The 18422-nt window shown below is 43.8% G+C and overlaps 1 protein-coding gene across 1 annotated transcript; it reads right to left on the reverse strand.

Moving 5' to 3' along the window:
- Positions 1 to 3964: 3964 nt before the first annotated feature.
- Positions 3965 to 13554, reverse strand: PAG16 (pregnancy-associated glycoprotein 16). The gene is given in 9 exon segments (NM_176625.1): positions 3965 to 4114; positions 5787 to 5885; positions 5973 to 6114; positions 8546 to 8662; positions 9583 to 9776; positions 10969 to 11087; positions 11187 to 11304; positions 12278 to 12428; positions 13502 to 13554. Coding segments are annotated over 9 exon segments (1143 nt in total).
- Positions 13555 to 18422: the final 4868 nt, after the last annotated feature.

The raw sequence follows: 18422 nt of genomic DNA on the forward strand, positions 1-18422 counted from the left end.
AAATGCATGATGGGTGGTTTGCTTTTGTCAATTCCTGTGGGTAGTTAGATGACTAAATGTTTGGTTACTTAATTGCCAAGTGGAATGATTGGAATTATGCTTAATGGTTGGAATTATGCTTTGGAAAGCAAACTAGATGAGGTCCACACATATTTCGACATTAAACAGCAAGCATAGGAAGATTATTAAAGCAACTATAGGTAATTTAAACATGAGGGGCCAAATAAGGAAAGATTAATTTAACAGGCTGAGATTGGACTGTACAGGTTGCCATAGTTGTTGCTATGATAAGTACCCATAACAGCTACTTGTTGCTATGCTGGAGATGTGGGAAACTGACATGAGACCAAGAGCCTTTATGACTTTCCTTGCAGTTTGATTTCAGGGGAGAAGTAGTTGACAAGGAAAGGCTGACTGGTAAGGATGAGGAAGGGAGTAATCTGAGCCAATAATCATTAGCTCTTCTGGGAGCCCAGAAAACAGAAAGAAGTACCAGCTCAGTCAGAGTTCTGGGTCAGGGTTCAGAAATAGATGTCATTTGGCTTGAATCAATATTTAGCCTTGGGGATGGCAGCCATAACCTCTAAACAGAAGATTTCCATCTCCCCAGGTGGCAAAATAATTCATACTTTTTCCAGACTCAGGAACCAAGTAAGCCCTCTCAGGGCCACTTCTTCTTAGCAGGCACACATGCATCTAGAGGTGGAATTATCATCATCGTGTCCATTGACCAGATGAGAAAACTGAGCTTAAGGGACTTGATCAAGGTCCCACAGCCAAGCACGTGAAAAGCCAAGCACAAACCCAGGGTAACAGTCCCCAAATTGTGTGTTTTTGCTCCACACCCACTGGGAGTGGTGGGTGGTGATCTGGCAACAATGCTTAGGCAGAAGCAAGCAGTATTCAGGCTTTAATTGAAGTAAGTAAGGAAAACCAGTAGAATATTCAGCTATGACTTAAATCAAATCCCTTATGATTTTATAATGGAGATGAAAAATAGATTCAAGGGATTTGGTCTGGAAGCCTGAAGATCTATGGATGGAGGTTTGTAACATTGTACGGGAGGTGGTCACCAAAACCATCGCCAAGAAAACCAAATGTGAGAAGGAAAAGGGGTTACCTGAGGAAGCCTTAAAATAGCTGAGAAAAAAAGAGAAGTGAAAGGCAAAAGAGAAAGGGAAAGATATATTAAATGGAATGCAGATTTCCAGAGACTAGCAAGGGGATATAAGTCTTCATAAGTGAACACTGCAAGAATTAGAGGAAAATAATAGAATTGTAAAGAATATAGATCACTTCAGGAAAATTGGAGCTACCAGAGGAACACTTCATGCAAGAATGGGCACAATAAAGATCAGAAAAGTCAGAGACTTAACAGAAGCAGACGAGATTAAGAAGAGGTGGCAAGAACACACAGAAGAACTGTACAAAAACAGCCATAAACACCGGGATAGGGATGATGCTTGCATCACTCATGTAAAGCCAGATATACTGGAGTATGAAGTCAAGTGGGCCTTAGGAAGCATCACTACAAACAATGATAGGAGAGGTGATGGAATTCCAGCTGAGCTATTTAAAAATCCTAAAGAATGAGGCTGTAAAAGTGCTGCATTCAATATGTCAGCAAATTTGGAAAACTCAGCAGTGGCCACAGTGCTGGGAAAAGTCAATTTTCATTCCAATCAAAAAGAAAGGCAATTCCAAAGAATGTTCAACCTATCATGCAATTGTGCTCATCTTACTTGCTTGCAAGGTAATGTTCAAAATCCTTCAAGCTAAGCTTCAACACTGCATGAACTGAAAACTTCCTGATGTACAAACTGGTTTGAGGAACAAGAGATCAAATTGGCAACATCCATTGGATCATAGAGAAAGCAAGGGAATCCCAGAAAGCATTTCTGTCTGCTTCACTGATTATGCTAAAGCCTTTCACATAAAGGACCACAACAAACTGTGGAAGATTCTTAAGGAAATGGAAGTACCAGATCACCTTACCTGTCTCCTGAAAAGTCTGTATGTAGGTAAAAAAGCCGCAGTTAGAATCAGACACAGAACAACTGACAGATGTAAAACTGGGACAGAAGCGTGACAAGGTGTACATTCTCACTCTGGTTATTTAACTTCTATATAGGATACATCATTAAATATGTTGGACTGCATAAATCCCAAGATGCAATAAAGATTGCTGGGAGAAATATCAACATCCACAGATATGAAGATGACACTGCCCTAATGGCAGAAAGTAGAGAGGAACTAAAGAGCCTCTTGATGAGGAGAGGAGATGCAAAAACTGGCTTAAAACTCATTCAAAACACTCTTCACAAAAATATACTCAACATTCATGGCATCCGGTCCCACCACATCATGGTATATAGATGAGGGAAACGTGGAAACAGTGGCAGATTTTATTTTCTTGGGCTCGCAAACCACAATGGACCTTGACTGCAGCCCAAAAATAAAAGACACTTGCTTCTTGGAAGGAAGAAAGGTTATGAAAAACCTGCACAGTGTATTAAAAAGCATAGACTCACTTTGCTACAGAGGTCTGTAGTGTCAAAGCTATGATTTTTCCAGTAATCATGTACAGGTGAGCGATCTGAACCATGCGAAAGGGTAAAGGCCAAAGAATTGAGCTTTTGAACTGCGGTGCTTGAGAAGATTCTTGAGAGTCCCTTATAAACCAAGGAGATCAAACCAGTCAATCTGAAAGCAAATCAACCTCTGACCATTGCTGTCTTAGCTGAGGAATGTTCTGAGGGGTACAGATGGAAAGAAAGGACGCTTCCACTGAAAGGTGCCTAACCATAGCAGCTCCAAGCAAATAGTTTGTAGCTCCACCCCTGGAGGAAGCTCAGAAAGGCTGAAGGCTCTGTGTACCCTGGGTCCCCCGATACATGCATTGCATTCTCCCCAGCAGCATTGGAGGCCAAGGAAGTGGCATTCTGGGCCCTGGAGGAGAGATATGGCTCAGGGATCCACTGGGGCCACCACCACTTACCAAGTGGGACTGGAAAGGACAGATCAGGAATATGTGGCAGAGAGCTGGTGACTGGGGCATGGGAAAAAGAGGGAACCAACTCTTCATAAAGCACCTCACCCAAAAGTCCCCTGGAGGAGAAGCCCAGTGAGAAGTTTGTCTGAGATTGGATGATAAGAGTCTATTTCATTACAACTTATAATTCCTCTGAATGAGGAGGTGGTGGAGTTGGTGGGTTATCACAAACTTTTCTATGGCCTAGACCATCTGCCAGTTGTTATCCTTGTGGCTGCCTCTCCCCAGCTTCAGTCATGTAGTTCTGGAGGAAATTGACAATCATGTGTGTGGCTGGGTCAGGAACAAAGACCATGTAAAGCCAGTCATAAGACCCCATGTCCCTGCCAGGATGGCTGATCTAGGGCTGTACATGTGAACTGAGGTGGGTGATTCAGAGAACACCCTTGAACTCTGATGTCTGCAAACTTTTTTCCTTACTAGGTGATGCCTTCAGGATTTAAAACCCTAGGGCATGTAGCTTGAACTCCCTCACTAGGTGTAGAAGCCTTAAGGAAAAAAGTTGCCAGGCTAAGACCATCAAAGTAGACCGAAGGGAAATAGTGAGGCTGAGGGAGAATTGATGCCTGCAGATTTCTTGGATCCAGTCACTGAGATCTTTGTATTTGCTCTGATTTTTGTATCCTGGATTCCCAGAATCATTTGCATGAATCTCCCTGTTCCTTGAAGCCAGTTGGAGTAGGGCTCCTATCAATTTTGATTCAGACTTGGTTCTAGATCCTTCACACCCAGACACAAACAGAGGCAACATTTGTTTCAGCACCAATAAGAGTGAAACCCTTTATTCTTTACTGAGAATAGGGTGTACAAACCACCAAATACAGTTCACCAGCATCCTGGGCAGGAGTGCCCAAAGTGTGAGTGACTGTGTGTTAGGAGCAGCCTTACTGATTCCTGAACCACTCCAAGCATTTACACTGCTGGTGCCAGGCCAATCCTGTCATTTCCTCGATCAAAGACTGAGAAATACAGCCTCAGGAAGACGTCACCCAGTAACCAGCTCTCTGTAGATCTCCTCACTCTTTGCTCTTTAAAGGCGGTATAGCAGTAGCCTCTAGAATCCTGGGGAAGTCAGAAACAGACACCAGTCAGCATGAGCCCTTGCCGGTGACTCCCCCCCAATATCCAGACCCAGCAAAATTCTTTATTTCCCTCTTTTAGTAAGTATGAAGGGGTTTTCTCAGCAGCAGGGGATATGAGAGTTCATCCAAAACCAAAGAGGGCCAAGACATGAGGTTGTCATGTGGAAGGGTGTGGTGAGTGGAGGACTGGGAGTTGGTGAAACAGAGGAATGAAAAACAACAAAGTCCTATTGTAGAGCGTCAGGAATTATATTCAATATTCAGTGGTAAACCACATGAAAAACAATAAGAAAATAATATATTTCTATGTGTATAACTGAGTCACATTGTTGTGCAGCAGAATTTAATGCAACACTGAAGATTAGCCACACTTCAAAATAATTATTTAGAAAAGAACAAGTGTGTCCATAGTTCCCCTCACTCCCTGATTCTTTCATTCTGATTCCTGCTCCTTGTTTTCTCTCCAGAGAATGCTGGTTCTCCTCGTGCATCCCCACAATCCATACTTTATTTAAAAACTTTATTTTGTATTGGAGTATAGCTGATTAACAATATTATGAGTTTCAGGTGGACAGTAAAGGGACTCAGCCATATGTATCGAGGTATCCTTGTCCCAAAGATAGCCCTTCCATCCAGGCTGTCATATAACTGAGTGGAGTTCCTTGTGCTACAAAGTAACTCGATGTTGGTTATCCATCTTAAATAGAGCAGTGCCCACAACATGTTCTTGAAGACTTAACTCAGGAACTCTGAGAAGCCTCCTTCGGCCCACACTCACCATCTTTGGCCACTCCATGCTTGGGTGGATAATGTACTCTGGCTCCCCATCTCCACTGGTCAGTCCGTAGCCCTCATCACCCCTAGTAATTCCCCAGTCCCTTAGTGCAGACCACCTTGAGATGCCATTTGCATAGAATCCAGTGCACCTTTGCCTAAACCAAGCAACCCTCAAAATGGCTCAATGAGTTTGTCATTTTAGAATTCCTGAAATTTCCTCTCTTCCTCAAAGCCTTCTTTGAGTCCATCAGCCTGCTCTGAACTCTCACAGGGAGCTGACATGAAGCCTCCACCCTGTTCCAGGGCTGAGCAGTCACTATGCACCCTTTATTCACCTTATTATCCAACCTCCCCACAGAGGGGTCGGGTATCCCAACTAACAAAGGAGGTACCTGTCCAGAGTAAGGGGAAGATGCAGGCGAGGACTAGGTTGAGCATGTAATTTATCATTCAAACCAGAAAAATCTTGAGAAGGGAAGGCAGACTGTTAAATTATGCTGGGATATCACACTGGGATTGTCCCCAGCCATTCTCCTTGTAACATGGCCTATTTCAGGGACTGCTAGAGCTGAATTTCATGTTCTTGCACCTACGGGTTCAGATTGAATTGAAGCTCTTTGAGGACTGAGGACCTTAGTGTTTCTCTCTCCCTGACTCCCACCATGCCATATGATGTGGCCTCTCCACATTTATTTCAGGAAGATCAATGTCCCACACAGTGATTGGTATTGTGGGAGGCACTGGCCCAGCCACAGGGCTCAGCAGCATCTGCAATGGTGTGACGTGGCCTCCAAAGGGCACCCTCCTTCCAGCAGCAGCCCAAGGGTTCCTGCAAGCTCCAGTTTGAGAACCAACCATAAGTATTTTCCCCTCACCTTGAGGATGTAGGCTGGAGCTGGCACTGGGTAGTTGATGCCATTGATGGTGAAGATAATAGAGGGCAGAGTATTGACCACAGAACATGAAACGTAATGCTGTTAGAGAGAGAGGGTGAGAGGTTGGCCATGGTGATCCTTGTCGTGTGTGAAGACTGGGAGTGACCCTGGGGCATGACCCTTCACCTTGGAACCCCGTGGCGTGGCACCAATGAGCTTGTGTATGTTATCGATCACTCTTCCTGGGCCTTGGATAAGTGATGTCCCAGTGTCCACAAGGGCCGCGCAGCCATCAGAACAAGCAATAACCTCTCTTTTCATGGTGATGCTGAGAGACAATGGAAGAAAGCAGACATCAAGGTCACTCTGAGTCTCCTTAGCGTTGCCCCCTTCCTGATTGTCTCGTAAACAGCCCTTTGTCTCTTGCCCTCTTTTCCTTTGCTCTCAACATAGCACCTTTCCTGACATCGTCAATTGTAGTACTTGAATACACCAGGATGTTTTTTACCTTGACACAAGCTGGTCTTCCTTCCTAGAAGACTGCACTCCCCTTTGACTAGCAAATTTCTTCTTATCTTCCAGATTCCAGCTTAATTGTATTATTTTCTGGAAGTCTTTCCCCTGGTGTTTATCAGTCTCCTGTCTTTGTCACTCTCTGTAGACCCTTCCTCATGACTGCTCCTGCTGCTGCTGCTAATTCACTTCAGTCGTGCCCGACTCTGTGTGACCTCATAAAGAGCAGCCCACCTGGCTCTGCCGTCCATGGGATTTTCTAGGCAAAGTACTTTAGTGGGTTTTCATTGCCTTCTCCTCCTCATGTCTAGCATGTACCAAAGTCACAATTCACTATGTAGGCGAGTCACTTCATGTACATCTGCCTGCTTAGATGTGAGGGAGAGTTTTATTCTCCTTACTGAGAGGGTAACAGGCAGGAAGGCCAGGGGTCTGCAAACTGAGGAAATAGCCTGCAAGTGTCAGACATTTTTATCTCTCTTAAGCGGCAGGAGGAAACAAACTAGTGATATTTTTTCCTTCTCTATATAAATTTAAAAGGAGGTGTCTCTTAAAATACTGTGTTGCCATAATGACACCTGGTTTCACCTGAAGTTAACTATGCTCAAACCTAGAGATAACCAATGCCTTTTTCTTATGGAAATGTTTATCTTAAGCTATGCTAATGTACTATACATTTACCCCAAAGTCTGTCTTCAAGTCTGTTCCTCCTTTGTCTCAGAACCTGCTTGACAAACCAGTACGTTATACTCAGATATTGTTCCCCTAATCTATGTAAATGAAACTATTTGTATGGTGATCTACTCTTCTTCAAGATTCACGTTAATCATTTTATGGCCCAGGATGAACCATTTGGTGCCAAGATTATCCCAGAATGCATCTTATGGGTGAGGGGCCTAGTGCCATTCCGAGTTTTAAGACATTCCTTTCTTTCATTAACAGACTGCTAGTGACTATGTAACATCCAGCTGAAGACTAGCAGGGGGGCACTCTTTCTGCCCCCTTCTGATGCCTATGTCAGAAGCTTTCTCTATCTCCTTTATACTTTAATAAAACTTTATTACACAAGAGCTCTGGGTGATCAAGGCTCATCTCTGGCCCGGGATTGAATTGTTCTCCTTTGGGGCCAAGAATCCCCACATCTTTGCGTGATTCAACAACAACCTTTCATTGCCTCCCTAAAGTGCCTGACACACAGTGGATGCCCAATGCTTATCTGTTCAATGAGTGAATGAAGACTGAGAAAATAATAAGAACCCTCCAGAGAGCTGTATCTGGTGGGGAACAAATAACGGGTCACACACAGAGTGAAGATGGAGATTTGCAGGGGCAGCAGATTCTCATAGTAGGGGGAGAGAGGGGCTCCTCTGGGTGAGGGTGTCTCCCAGCACTGCTCCTGCAACCAGCTCAGACCCTGAGACCTTGGCCAGTAAATACATGACTAGCCCACAGAAACTCCAAAGGAGAGGACAGATTTTGTCTGAGGGTATTACACAGAATCCTATCAATTATGCCTCTTGTCCTCAGGTCACTCCTGGATCCCACCTTCTTGATTCTTTGTTATAGACCCTGCACCACTGTGTGCCCATGAACATGAGGTGTCTTTTTTATTAGTTGCTTTCATGTCTTAATACTGCAGCCAACCTCTCTCCACTGCTGGGTAGCTGCTCCCTAAAAAGACCAGTTTTCCCCATTTTCTCAGGACTGTCCCTGTTTTTAAATTGATATTTATCTGTACTGAGAACTTCCTATGTCCTAGGTAGCCTTGGACAGTCGGTCATCTTATCATAACTCTGTTCAGGCTGGTGAAATTCTCCTTGATCCTCTGTTCACCACACTGTAGAGTCCTCTAACCATGCTCCCCACCTCAAAGGGCAGTGGGTGCAGCCCTATCCCAGCTGCACAGACCTATCTGGACCCTTTTAGGACCCTGGTCAGAGCCTTGCTCAGAAGACCGGGGATTATGAACCCATGGGTTGTTTGTGTATTTATGTGCTTGTGTGTTAATTTGTATGTGTGTTTCTATGTGTCTCTGACTAGCTATGCATGTTTTTATGTGTCTCTGTGTAGGTTTATATGTGTCTGCTTGTATGTTTCCAAGTGTCTGTGTGTCTGTCTGTGTCATTGTGGGTGGTGTATATGTCTGTGTGACTGTGTATCTGAGAATGAATTTATGTATGTCTTCCTGTGTCCATGTACATTAGCGGGAGCATCACTTGGGCTGACCCTCAGAGGGAGAGGCTTACCGGTCTACGTGTACAATCCAGTCACCTGCTCGAATCAGTGGTACCCAGTTGAGCTCTCCCTTGTAGTAGCGGTGGTCCACCCCACCAAACATCACCACACTGCCCTCTCGCTTGTCTCTGTAGAGAGAAAAAAGTGGGGGGAGGTCCTTGGAAGACAGTAACAGCAGCACTGTCTGAGAGCTGTGCTTATCCAACTATGAACACCCTAATAAGGTCCCCATGTACAGATGCAGAAATAGCGTCTAGGAGAGATTGAGATCCAGACTGAAGTCTGTTAATGTCTCATGAGTGGCACAGAGGAGGTTAGAATCTGAATCACTTGTCTGAGCTCCATCCCCTATGTCTTCTGAAGACGCCCTGGACCTCCGGCGACCTGAGTGCTCAGACACCCCCATAGGACATGGTGCTGAAGTGTTTTGGCTTTCCTCGTGTCCACCTTGTCATTTTTCAGGAAAATCAAGGCCTGGGAATTCTAAGGGTGTGGGTTCAGGTCACCCAGAGTTGGCTACACTGGCCTGTGACCTACACTGTCCAAAGGGCTCCATACTCAGAAGGGACCCCACCTCTGCTCTCCCTGTCTTGAAATGCCTAATATTTCTTGAACAAGGGGTCCCACACTTTTGTGTCCCACACTTTCATTACTCACTGGCTCCACAAATTGTGTAGCTGGTCCTGCCAGTAAAGCACTAATGAGGAAGGAAAGATATCCACCATCCTTCTCCTTCCTTCCTTATAAAATTCATAAGCAAATCGTATTGCTTTTTCCTCCAACTTGTTTCCGGTTGCCTTCCATTAGCCTCCCTCATAACTCACCCCGCTAGACCAAGTTATTGGTCTTGAGCCCAGGAGTAGGGTTGTTTTCCAAAAATATTTAACTTATAAAAGCCAGTGCTGAAGGCAGGGAGGGCCCTGGGGCCATAGTTATCCTTGGTTATATTATCTCAGGATACTTCTTTATCAAGTGTTCTATAATTTTTGTGCAACTGAAATCATCTTACAGATAATGTGTAGAAAGCAATTGTCCATCTCAGACTTACTTGCTCAAGTAGAAGGCAAAAACAGGCTCAGAAATGGCACCTTCATTCTTCAGCTTATCAAAGATGGGAATGGCCCCAGAGCAGGATAGATTGGGGTAGTTCAAGCCCAAGATGCCATCAAATCTTCTGCTCTCCAACCCGTATTCCGCCATGCTTAGGCCGAACGGCTGGTCAGTACTTACAAGGTTCCCAATCTGTGGGAGAGAAGCGTGTTCCCACTTACAGATATGTAAAGTGGGGCTAGGACTGGGCTGGAGTGCATTGCCATTAGATCCTCAGGGAAGAACTGAGGCTGGGCTCTGTCTTTGTTTGCCCGCAGACAGTTAGAGCAAGGTGGAAGGGGAATTTGGGTTCCATTTGAGAGACACTGTGAATTTTAAAACATCTTCCCCTCTGAAAAACACCACCTGAGTGAGTCAAATTGGCCTCGTGGCTTCTGTACAGGAGGGGCAACCAAGAGTAACACCAGGTCCTATTGGTGCCACCTTATGGACAACACAATCTAGAATAAGATAGCCTGCTCTTTGCCATCACTGTGACCTAATGACAGAAATGGACTGCATTCTCTGTAAGGTACTGTGGATTCTACATCTGTCCAGGAAGACAGAAGCCAAAAACACAATCTTGCTTGCAGGGTTCTATGAAATTACTCCTGGGGAATTCACTTTGGGGAATATGTGTATTTGTGTGAGTGAGTTTGAGAGAGAAAGAGAGAGAGGGGAACTACTCAAGAATTTTGGGGGAGGCAAGCCATAGATTTATTAGATTCTCAAGGGTCCTCTAGAGTGAGAACTCATTTATCAGACCCCTTGACTTCTTAGGTCTCCAGTTTCCCACTTTGGATACCTGAAGCCCTTGACTGCACCCAGGGTCCCCAGATCAGTTTTATCCTGTCCCCAAACACCCCACAGCAACTTCAGTCCTGAAAAGCCAGCCTAACTCCACCTTTTATAGCATGTGTGCTCTCAACAAGGCCCTTGCTGTCTGGACCTCAGTTTCCTCATAAGTTGTGTGAGCTAATCAGAGTAACTGCTTTGTGGGGTTATTGCAGAATTAAACCAGTTATCACTGGAAAGTGGTGGGAACGGTCTGTTAATATAAAAGTGGGTGCTTTTATCCCTTCTCGCTCCCAGCGAAATGAACCTTGAACTGCTCATGGGCAGAGGAACTGCAAGTCCACACCTCAATCCACTCTCTGGGTTAGCTAATTTGTTTGCTCGTGTGTCACCATGGGCACTTCAGCCCCAGAGACATGATCCTATGGATAAGATTACCAATATCTATGGAAGTTAAGCTAGGAAGGTCCTGCCAGATGGTCCTGCATCTGTTTTGCAAGCAGTGGTCACCTCATATCCAGTCCTGACTCAGCATTTGTTACACTGTTACCCGAACTGTGTCATGCGCAACAACTCCTTTCATTCTCCCAGATCCATAGATGATCCTGAAGGTCTTAGTGGTAGGCCGGAAGGTGGAAGACTGAAAATGTCTGAACCTAACGTGTGTAGCTGCAGACACAAGAGATGAGCGTCATCAGGTGCCAAGGGTGAAAAACAGGGCGGCAGGGCAAGTGAAGGATGGTCCAGGTATGGGGTGTCTTTACTCACAACAGGCTGGACTGGTGCAAAAGTCAGAAGGCACCCACAAGTCAGATGAACCTGTGTCAAAGACAACCTGGAATTCTTGAGGGGGTGTTCCAATGGTGATGTTACCCACGTAGAGCATCTACAGGGAGAAGGAGGGAGTGGGTTAGTGCAGAACTGGCTACCCTCTATCCCCACACTGATGCCTCCCTCTGGGTGTCACATATCTCTTGAGACCACTTTCTAACCACTGTGCAGCTCACAGACTTTGGTCACAGAGGTATCTGCATTTGATATATTTTTCCTGTGCTATATCGTATGCAGGATATTGACTCTATGACCAAGCGTTGGAGTGGTATCTCCTTCATGGGAAGCCCAGAGGCATAACCACTGGGCTCCCAGGACTGCTGGACCCCCAGGGAAGTCCTGGTGCCTTCATTTGAGAAGCTCTGTAGTCTCTTCAAACCAAGCCTTAGCACCCCCTTCTCCAGGAGGTCCTACTTGATCAACCCCAGCCACTCCCTCTAAACTCAGACCACATCCAATCAACACCACAGAGGTGACCCTTTCATTTGACATGTATTTACTCATTGCCTATCTCTCAGGCTGGCATGGACATTTTTGAAGACAAAATAAGCCCTTTTTTAATCTAAAAACAGTAAGCACTGTGTTAGATTCTTATGGCCATATACAGAATACAGGTTTAGTAACTTTTTCCTACTGTCGTTCTTGCATCTGTGGAAACTGAATTCCACTACCTGGGGATTCACAATTGTTTTGCAGTTGGTTCTACCTTTTGATCAGTGATGATTCACTCTTCATCTATAACTGAGGCGCTCACTTAGTTCAGAAGGAACAATCACCCTCAAACTAATGACACATGTTTGACACAGAAATGGATATTTACCTGCCACCTGGTAATTGCCAGGCCCAGTCACAAAGACCAACAGTTGAGGATGAGAGCACCTTCTCTGGGTGGGGTCCCTGTTTTCCAGTGTCTCAGCCTCCTGCAGGAACCCCAACCCCAACATCCCACCTGGCACCTCCAGATGAGCCCCATGCTAAGCTAGAGCACCAGGGGGCGCTGTGGAGCACCATCCTCCCAAAATACTCACATCTCTGATGTTTCTCAGCGGCAGAGTAGTTAGATTTGAGCCACGAAAAGAAATATGGGACAGTCTGTAAGGATGCTCCTTCAAGAAATTGTTCAGCATGTTTTTTCCACTGAGGGTTTTTCTCATGGTCTTCACTCTCCTTAGAGGTATTCTTTCACCGAGCATTTGACAAAGAAAACAAAGAGGATGCTACAATTAGCTGTCAGTGTTAAGGTATAACTGTCATTGTAATGGCCCTGTGTGTTTTCTAATCATTTTTATGAGGCACATTATTATCAGAATTTTATGCATATACCATGGCAAAGACATAGGTTTGAATACAGGTTCTTTTCTGCAATATTGGGTAAGCCATATGACCACATGGTGTCTCAGTGTCCCCTTTGGCAAAATGGTGGAATGTAACAATACAAACCCTCCAAATAGAATATCTTGGGGATAAGTGAAGTGATGGATATAAGGTACTTGATAAATAAGAAGTCTCAACAATGACAGCCATTAGCATTGCTGTTGCCATCCCACTCATTCCTTCTCAAAGGACCTCAAGGAAGGAAGACTCTTGTTCTCTTTTACAAGGGAGAAAATTGAAATGCAAGAGGTTTCTGAGTTGGCTGTGGTCACACTGCTTGTCAGATATAAAACAGTGTATCTTTCTTCAAGTTGAAATAGAAGAGAGAGTTTGAAAGAAGAATCCAAGATATAGGGAACAAGTACGGGAAATTCAAAGGCTTGACAAGGAAGTAAGAGTCAAATGAAAAATTAAAAGCAAACAACACAAAGAGAAATAGACTCCCAGTGACTTCCAAAGAGATGGAGAGATAAATGACAGTGATACATAGATGTAGATGTAGGCATATACACACTGAAACACTCAGGGTAAAAAGAGGGCAGTTGAACAAAATGTAGAAAAGTGCTATTCCACAGGACCACATCAATATCTGCATAGACTGTGCAATGAACAGTTTCAAGGAGTTGCATTTTCAACAGGCCATGACATGACTGGACCCCAAGTGTTGTGCAACCCAAATCTACACGAAGACCTTGGGATCCAATAGCAGTTGGATAGAAGTTCCTATAGCAAGTTACTTATCAATAAGTAAGAGTTGAACTTTAAGACTCTCAGGGAAATATTCCATTCCCTTCTAAACATGATGGGTGGAAGAATAACCAGATGAAAAGAAAAATCCGAGAAAGGAATATGATGTGACATACAGTCCCCATACTTACTTGACTATGCACTCTGAGAAGGCCACCAGCCCGAGGAGCACAAGCCATTTCATGCTTCTTTCCTGGTTCCAAGTACTCAGGAAAGTTTGGGATCTTAGCATGTAGTGGTGACCGGGAGCCCTTAGTTATATATGCTCTGACCTGCCCTAGTTTTCCCCTTCAGGCCACTAAAAGATCTGGAAAAAAAAAAAAAAAAAACAAAGGTCTCGATAAAAACTCTACCTTCATCAGTGTCCTTGATGAATGGACTTTGAAGCTTTTCAGAATACAGAGAATTGAACTGTAATCTCTTCCTTGAATCTTGGCTGGAAAATCAAACTCATCTGCATGGACATCTAAGAAGACAGAAAACCTTGCCTACTTGGAGAAAAAACTGCTAAGAACATCATGAAAATGGATACTAGGGGTCATGCTTAACATGCGTGGTTTCATGTCATCTTCCTAGGCACTTTGTGAGATATGCATTGCTGTCTTCATTGGCAAGGACATTGCTAGGATGATAAGTTGTCAAATGGTAAAGTGAAGACTTCAGGGACAGCCCAGGGATATACAACTTGGTTTAGGTAGTAGATATAATGGCAGACATAGGGGCACCTATGATGGCAGGCTGCATCAAAGATTTAGGGCAGAGCAGTACTTCAGTTTCATGATTTCTGTTTTAGAAGAAATGTCACATGCATTCGCAAGATATTTTATATCATCCAACAACTATACAAGGAAGAACTGTGTGCTAGGTTTTGGGTTAAAGGCTTCAAAGTCAAAGTTGATCAAGACAAAAGTAGTCTTTATCTTAACAGAGCTAGAAGTCTAGTTCTCACAAACTCATGGCCCCAGGAGGCAGTAGATATGATACTAGGAGTAGGTGATCATGTTGGAATCTGGGCAGCACAGGCCTTACCGCTGGGAGCAGCCTTTCCTCCACTTCACCCATGCTGGAAAGCAGGCCAGTTGGCCATGTTTTCAAGAGAATAAGAAGTTTGGATATTTATGTACAATCTACTGATTTTAATGTTAGCAACTAATCTTATTTCCACCCCCCCCCCAAAAAAAAATAGTGGGAACAAAATCTCCACAGCAATGTGCTGGAATCAGCCTTCAGTCTCTGCAGTTTTTTGTTTCTGGCCTAGAGTTAGGAGTGCAGTGGGGACAGAGAGGAATTTAATTCTTGTTGGTTGATTTTAAAAGAGACTGAATGCATACTAAACATGTTGACTCATTGGAAAAGACATTGATATTAGGAAAGACTGAAGGCAAGAGGAGAAGCAGAAGACAGATGATGAGGTGGCTGGATAGCATCACCAAGTCGATGGACATGAGCTTGAGAAATCTCTGGGAGTTGGTGATGAAAGGGAAGCCTGGCATGTTGCAGTCTATGGCATTGCAAAGAGATGGACACAACTGAAGGACTGAACAATATACAGCCTTGACATACTCCTTTTCCTATTTGGAACCAGTCTGTTGTTCCTTGCCCGGTTCTAACTGTTGTTTCCTAACCTGCATCCAGGTTTCTCAAGAGGCAGATCAGGTGGTCTGGTATCCCCATTTCTTTCAGAATTTCCCACAGTTTATTGTGATCCACACAGTCAAAGGCTTTGGCATAGTCAATAAAGCAGAAATAGATGCTTTTCTGGAACTCTCTTGCTTTTTCGATGATCCAGTGGATGTTGGCAATTTGATCTCTGGTTCCTCTGCCTTTTCTAAAACCAGCTTGAACATCAGGAAGTTCACAGTTCACATATTGCTGAAGCCTGGCTTGGAGATTTTTGAGCATTATTTTACTAGTGCGTGAGGTGAGTGCAATTGTGTGGTAGTTTGAGCATTCTTTGGCATTACCTTTCTTTGGGATTGGAATTAAAACTGATCTTTTCCAGTCCTGTGGCCACTGCTGAGTTTCCAAATTTGCTGGCATATAGAGTTCAGCACTTTGACAGCATCATCTTTCAGGATTTGAAATAGTTCAACTGGAATTCCATCACCTCCACTAGCTTTGTTCGTACTTTCTAAGGCCCACTTGAGTTCACATTCCAGGATGTGTGGCTGTAGGTGAGTGATCACACCTTCATGTTTATCTGGGTCGTGAAGCTCTTTTTTGTACAGTTCTATGTATTCTTGCCACCTCTTCTTAATATCTTCTGCTTCTGTTAGGTCCATACCATTTCTGCCCTTCATCGAGCCCATCTTTCCATGACATGTTCCCTTGGTATCTCTAATTTTTTTGAAGAGATCTCTAGTCTTTCCCATTCTGCTGTTTTCCTCTATTATTTGCATTGATTGTGGAGGAAGGCTTTCTTATCTCTCCTTGCTATTCTTTGGAACTCTGCATTCAGATGCTTATATCTTTCCTTTTCTCCTTTGCTTTTAGGTTCTCTTATTTTCACAGGTATTCGTAAGTTCTCCTCAGACAGCCATTTTTCTTATTTGCATTTCTTTTCCATGGGGATGGTCTTGATCCCTGTTTCCTGTACAATGTCATGAACCTCCATTCATAGTTCATCCGGCACCCTGTCTATCAGATCTAGTCCCTTAAATCTATTTCTCACTTCCACTGTATAGTCTTCAAATTGTGTTTTTGCTCTATACCCACTGGGAGTGGTGGGTGGTCATCTGGCACTATTGCTTAGGCAGAAGCAAGCAATATTCAGACTTCAATTGAAGAAAGTAAGGAAAACCACTAGACCATTAAGCTATGATCTAAGCCAAATCCCTTATGATTATACAGTGGAGATGAAACATACATTCAGGGGATTTGGTCTGGTAGCCTGAAGAACTATGGATGGAGGTTTGTAACATTGTACAGGAAATGGTGACCAAAACCATCCTCAAGAAAAACAAATGTGAGAAGGCAAAGTGGTTGCCTGAGGAGGCCTTGAAAACAGTTGAGAAAATAAGAGAAGTGAACAGCAAACAAGAAAGGGAAAGATATACCCAATGAAATGCAGACTTCCAGAGAATAGCAAGGAGAGATAAGAAAGTTTTGTAAGTGGAAAGTGCAAGAATTAGAGGAAAATAATACATTGTAAAGTGTATAGATCTCTTCAGGAAAATTGGAGATACCATAGGTATACTTCATGGAAAGATGGGCACAATAAAGGACAGAAAAGTCAAAGACCTAACAGAAGCAGATGAGATTAAATAGAGGTATCAAGAATGCACAGAACTATACAAAAATGGACATAATGATCTGGATAGAGATGATTTTGGGGTCACTTATGTAAAGCCAGATAAACTAGAACATGAAGTTAAGTGGGCCTTAGGAAGCATCACTACAAGCAAAGCTAGTGGAGGTGATGGAATTCCAGCTAAGCTGTTTAAAACATCCTAAAGAATGAGGCTGTAACAGTTGCTGCATTCAATATGTCAGCAAATTTGGAAAACTCAGCAGTGGCCACAGTGCTGGAAAAGGTCAGTTTTCTTTCCAATCCAAAAGAAAGGCAATTCGAATGAATGTTCACCATATCATGCAATTGTGCTCATCTCACTTGCTAGCAGGGTAATGCTCAAAATCCTTCAAGCTAAGCTTCACAGTACATGAACTGAGAACTTTCAGATGTACAAACTGGTTTGAGGAACCAGAGATCAAATTGCCAACATCCATTGGACCATAGAGAAAGCAAGTGGATCCCAGAAAAACATCTGCATCTGCTTCACTGACTATGCTAAAGCCTTTCACATAAAGGACCACAACAAACTGAGGAAAATTCTTAAGAGAATGGGAGTATCAGATCACCTTACCTGTCTCTTGAAAGTCTGTATGTAGGCCAAAAAGTGGCAGTTAGAATCAGACACAGAACAACTAAAATATTTAAAATTGGGAAAGGAGCAAGACAAGATATACATTGTCACTCTGCTTATTGAACTTTTATGTAGGAAAGATCATTTGATCTGCTGGACTGCATAAATCCCAAGATGGAATCAAGATTGCTGGGAGAAATATCAACATCCACAGATACGAAGATGACACCACACTAATAGCAGAAAGCAAAGAACTAAAGACCAATCGATAAGGATAGGAGATGAAAAAAGCTGGCTTAAAACTTGACATTCAAAATATTATTCACAAAAAAATACTCATAATTTATGGCATCCAGTCCCACCACTTCATGGCATATAGATGAGGGAGAAGTGGAAACAGTGGCAGATTTTATTTTCTTGGGCTCCAAAATCATTATGGACCTTGACTGCAGCCACAAAATTAAAAGACACTTGCTCCTTGGAAGGAAGAAAGGCTATGAAAAACCTGGACAGTGTATTAAAAAGCAGAGACTCACTTTGGTACAGAGGTTTGTAGTGTCAAAGCTATGATTTTTCCAATAATCATGTACAGATGTGAGATCTGGACCATAAGAAAGGGTGAATGCCACAGAATAGAGCTTTTCAACTGCAATGCTTGAGAAAATTCTTCAGAGTCCCTTATAAAGCAAGGAGATCAAACCAGTCAATGTGAAAGGAAATCAACCTCTGACCCCTGCTGTCTTAGCTGAGACATGCACTGAGGTGTCCAGGTGGAAAGAACTGATGCTTCCACTGCAAAAGTGCCTAACCATGGTAGCTCCAAGCAAATAGTTTGTAGCTCCACCCCTGGAGGAAGCTCAGAAAGGCTGAAGGCTCTGTGTACCCTGGGTTCCCCGATACATGCGTTGCATTCTCCCCAGCAGCATTGGAGGCCAAGGAAGTGGCATTCTGCACCCTGGAGGAGGGAGATGGCTCAGGGATCCACTGGGGCCACCACTTACCAAGTAGGACTGGAAAGGACAGAGCAGGCATATGTGGCAGAGAGCTGGTGACTGGGGTGTGGGAACAAGAGGGAACCAGCTCTGCATGAAGTACCTCACCCAAAAGTCCCCTGGAGGAGAAGTCCAGCGATAAGACCATCTGAGATGGGATGAAGAGAGTCTATTTCATTACCCCTTATAATTCCTCT

Source organism: Bos taurus, chromosome 29 (genome assembly GCF_002263795.3).
Source record: "Bos taurus isolate L1 Dominette 01449 registration number 42190680 breed Hereford chromosome 29, ARS-UCD2.0, whole genome shotgun sequence".
NCBI classification, from domain to species: Eukaryota; Metazoa; Chordata; class Mammalia; order Artiodactyla; family Bovidae; genus Bos; species Bos taurus.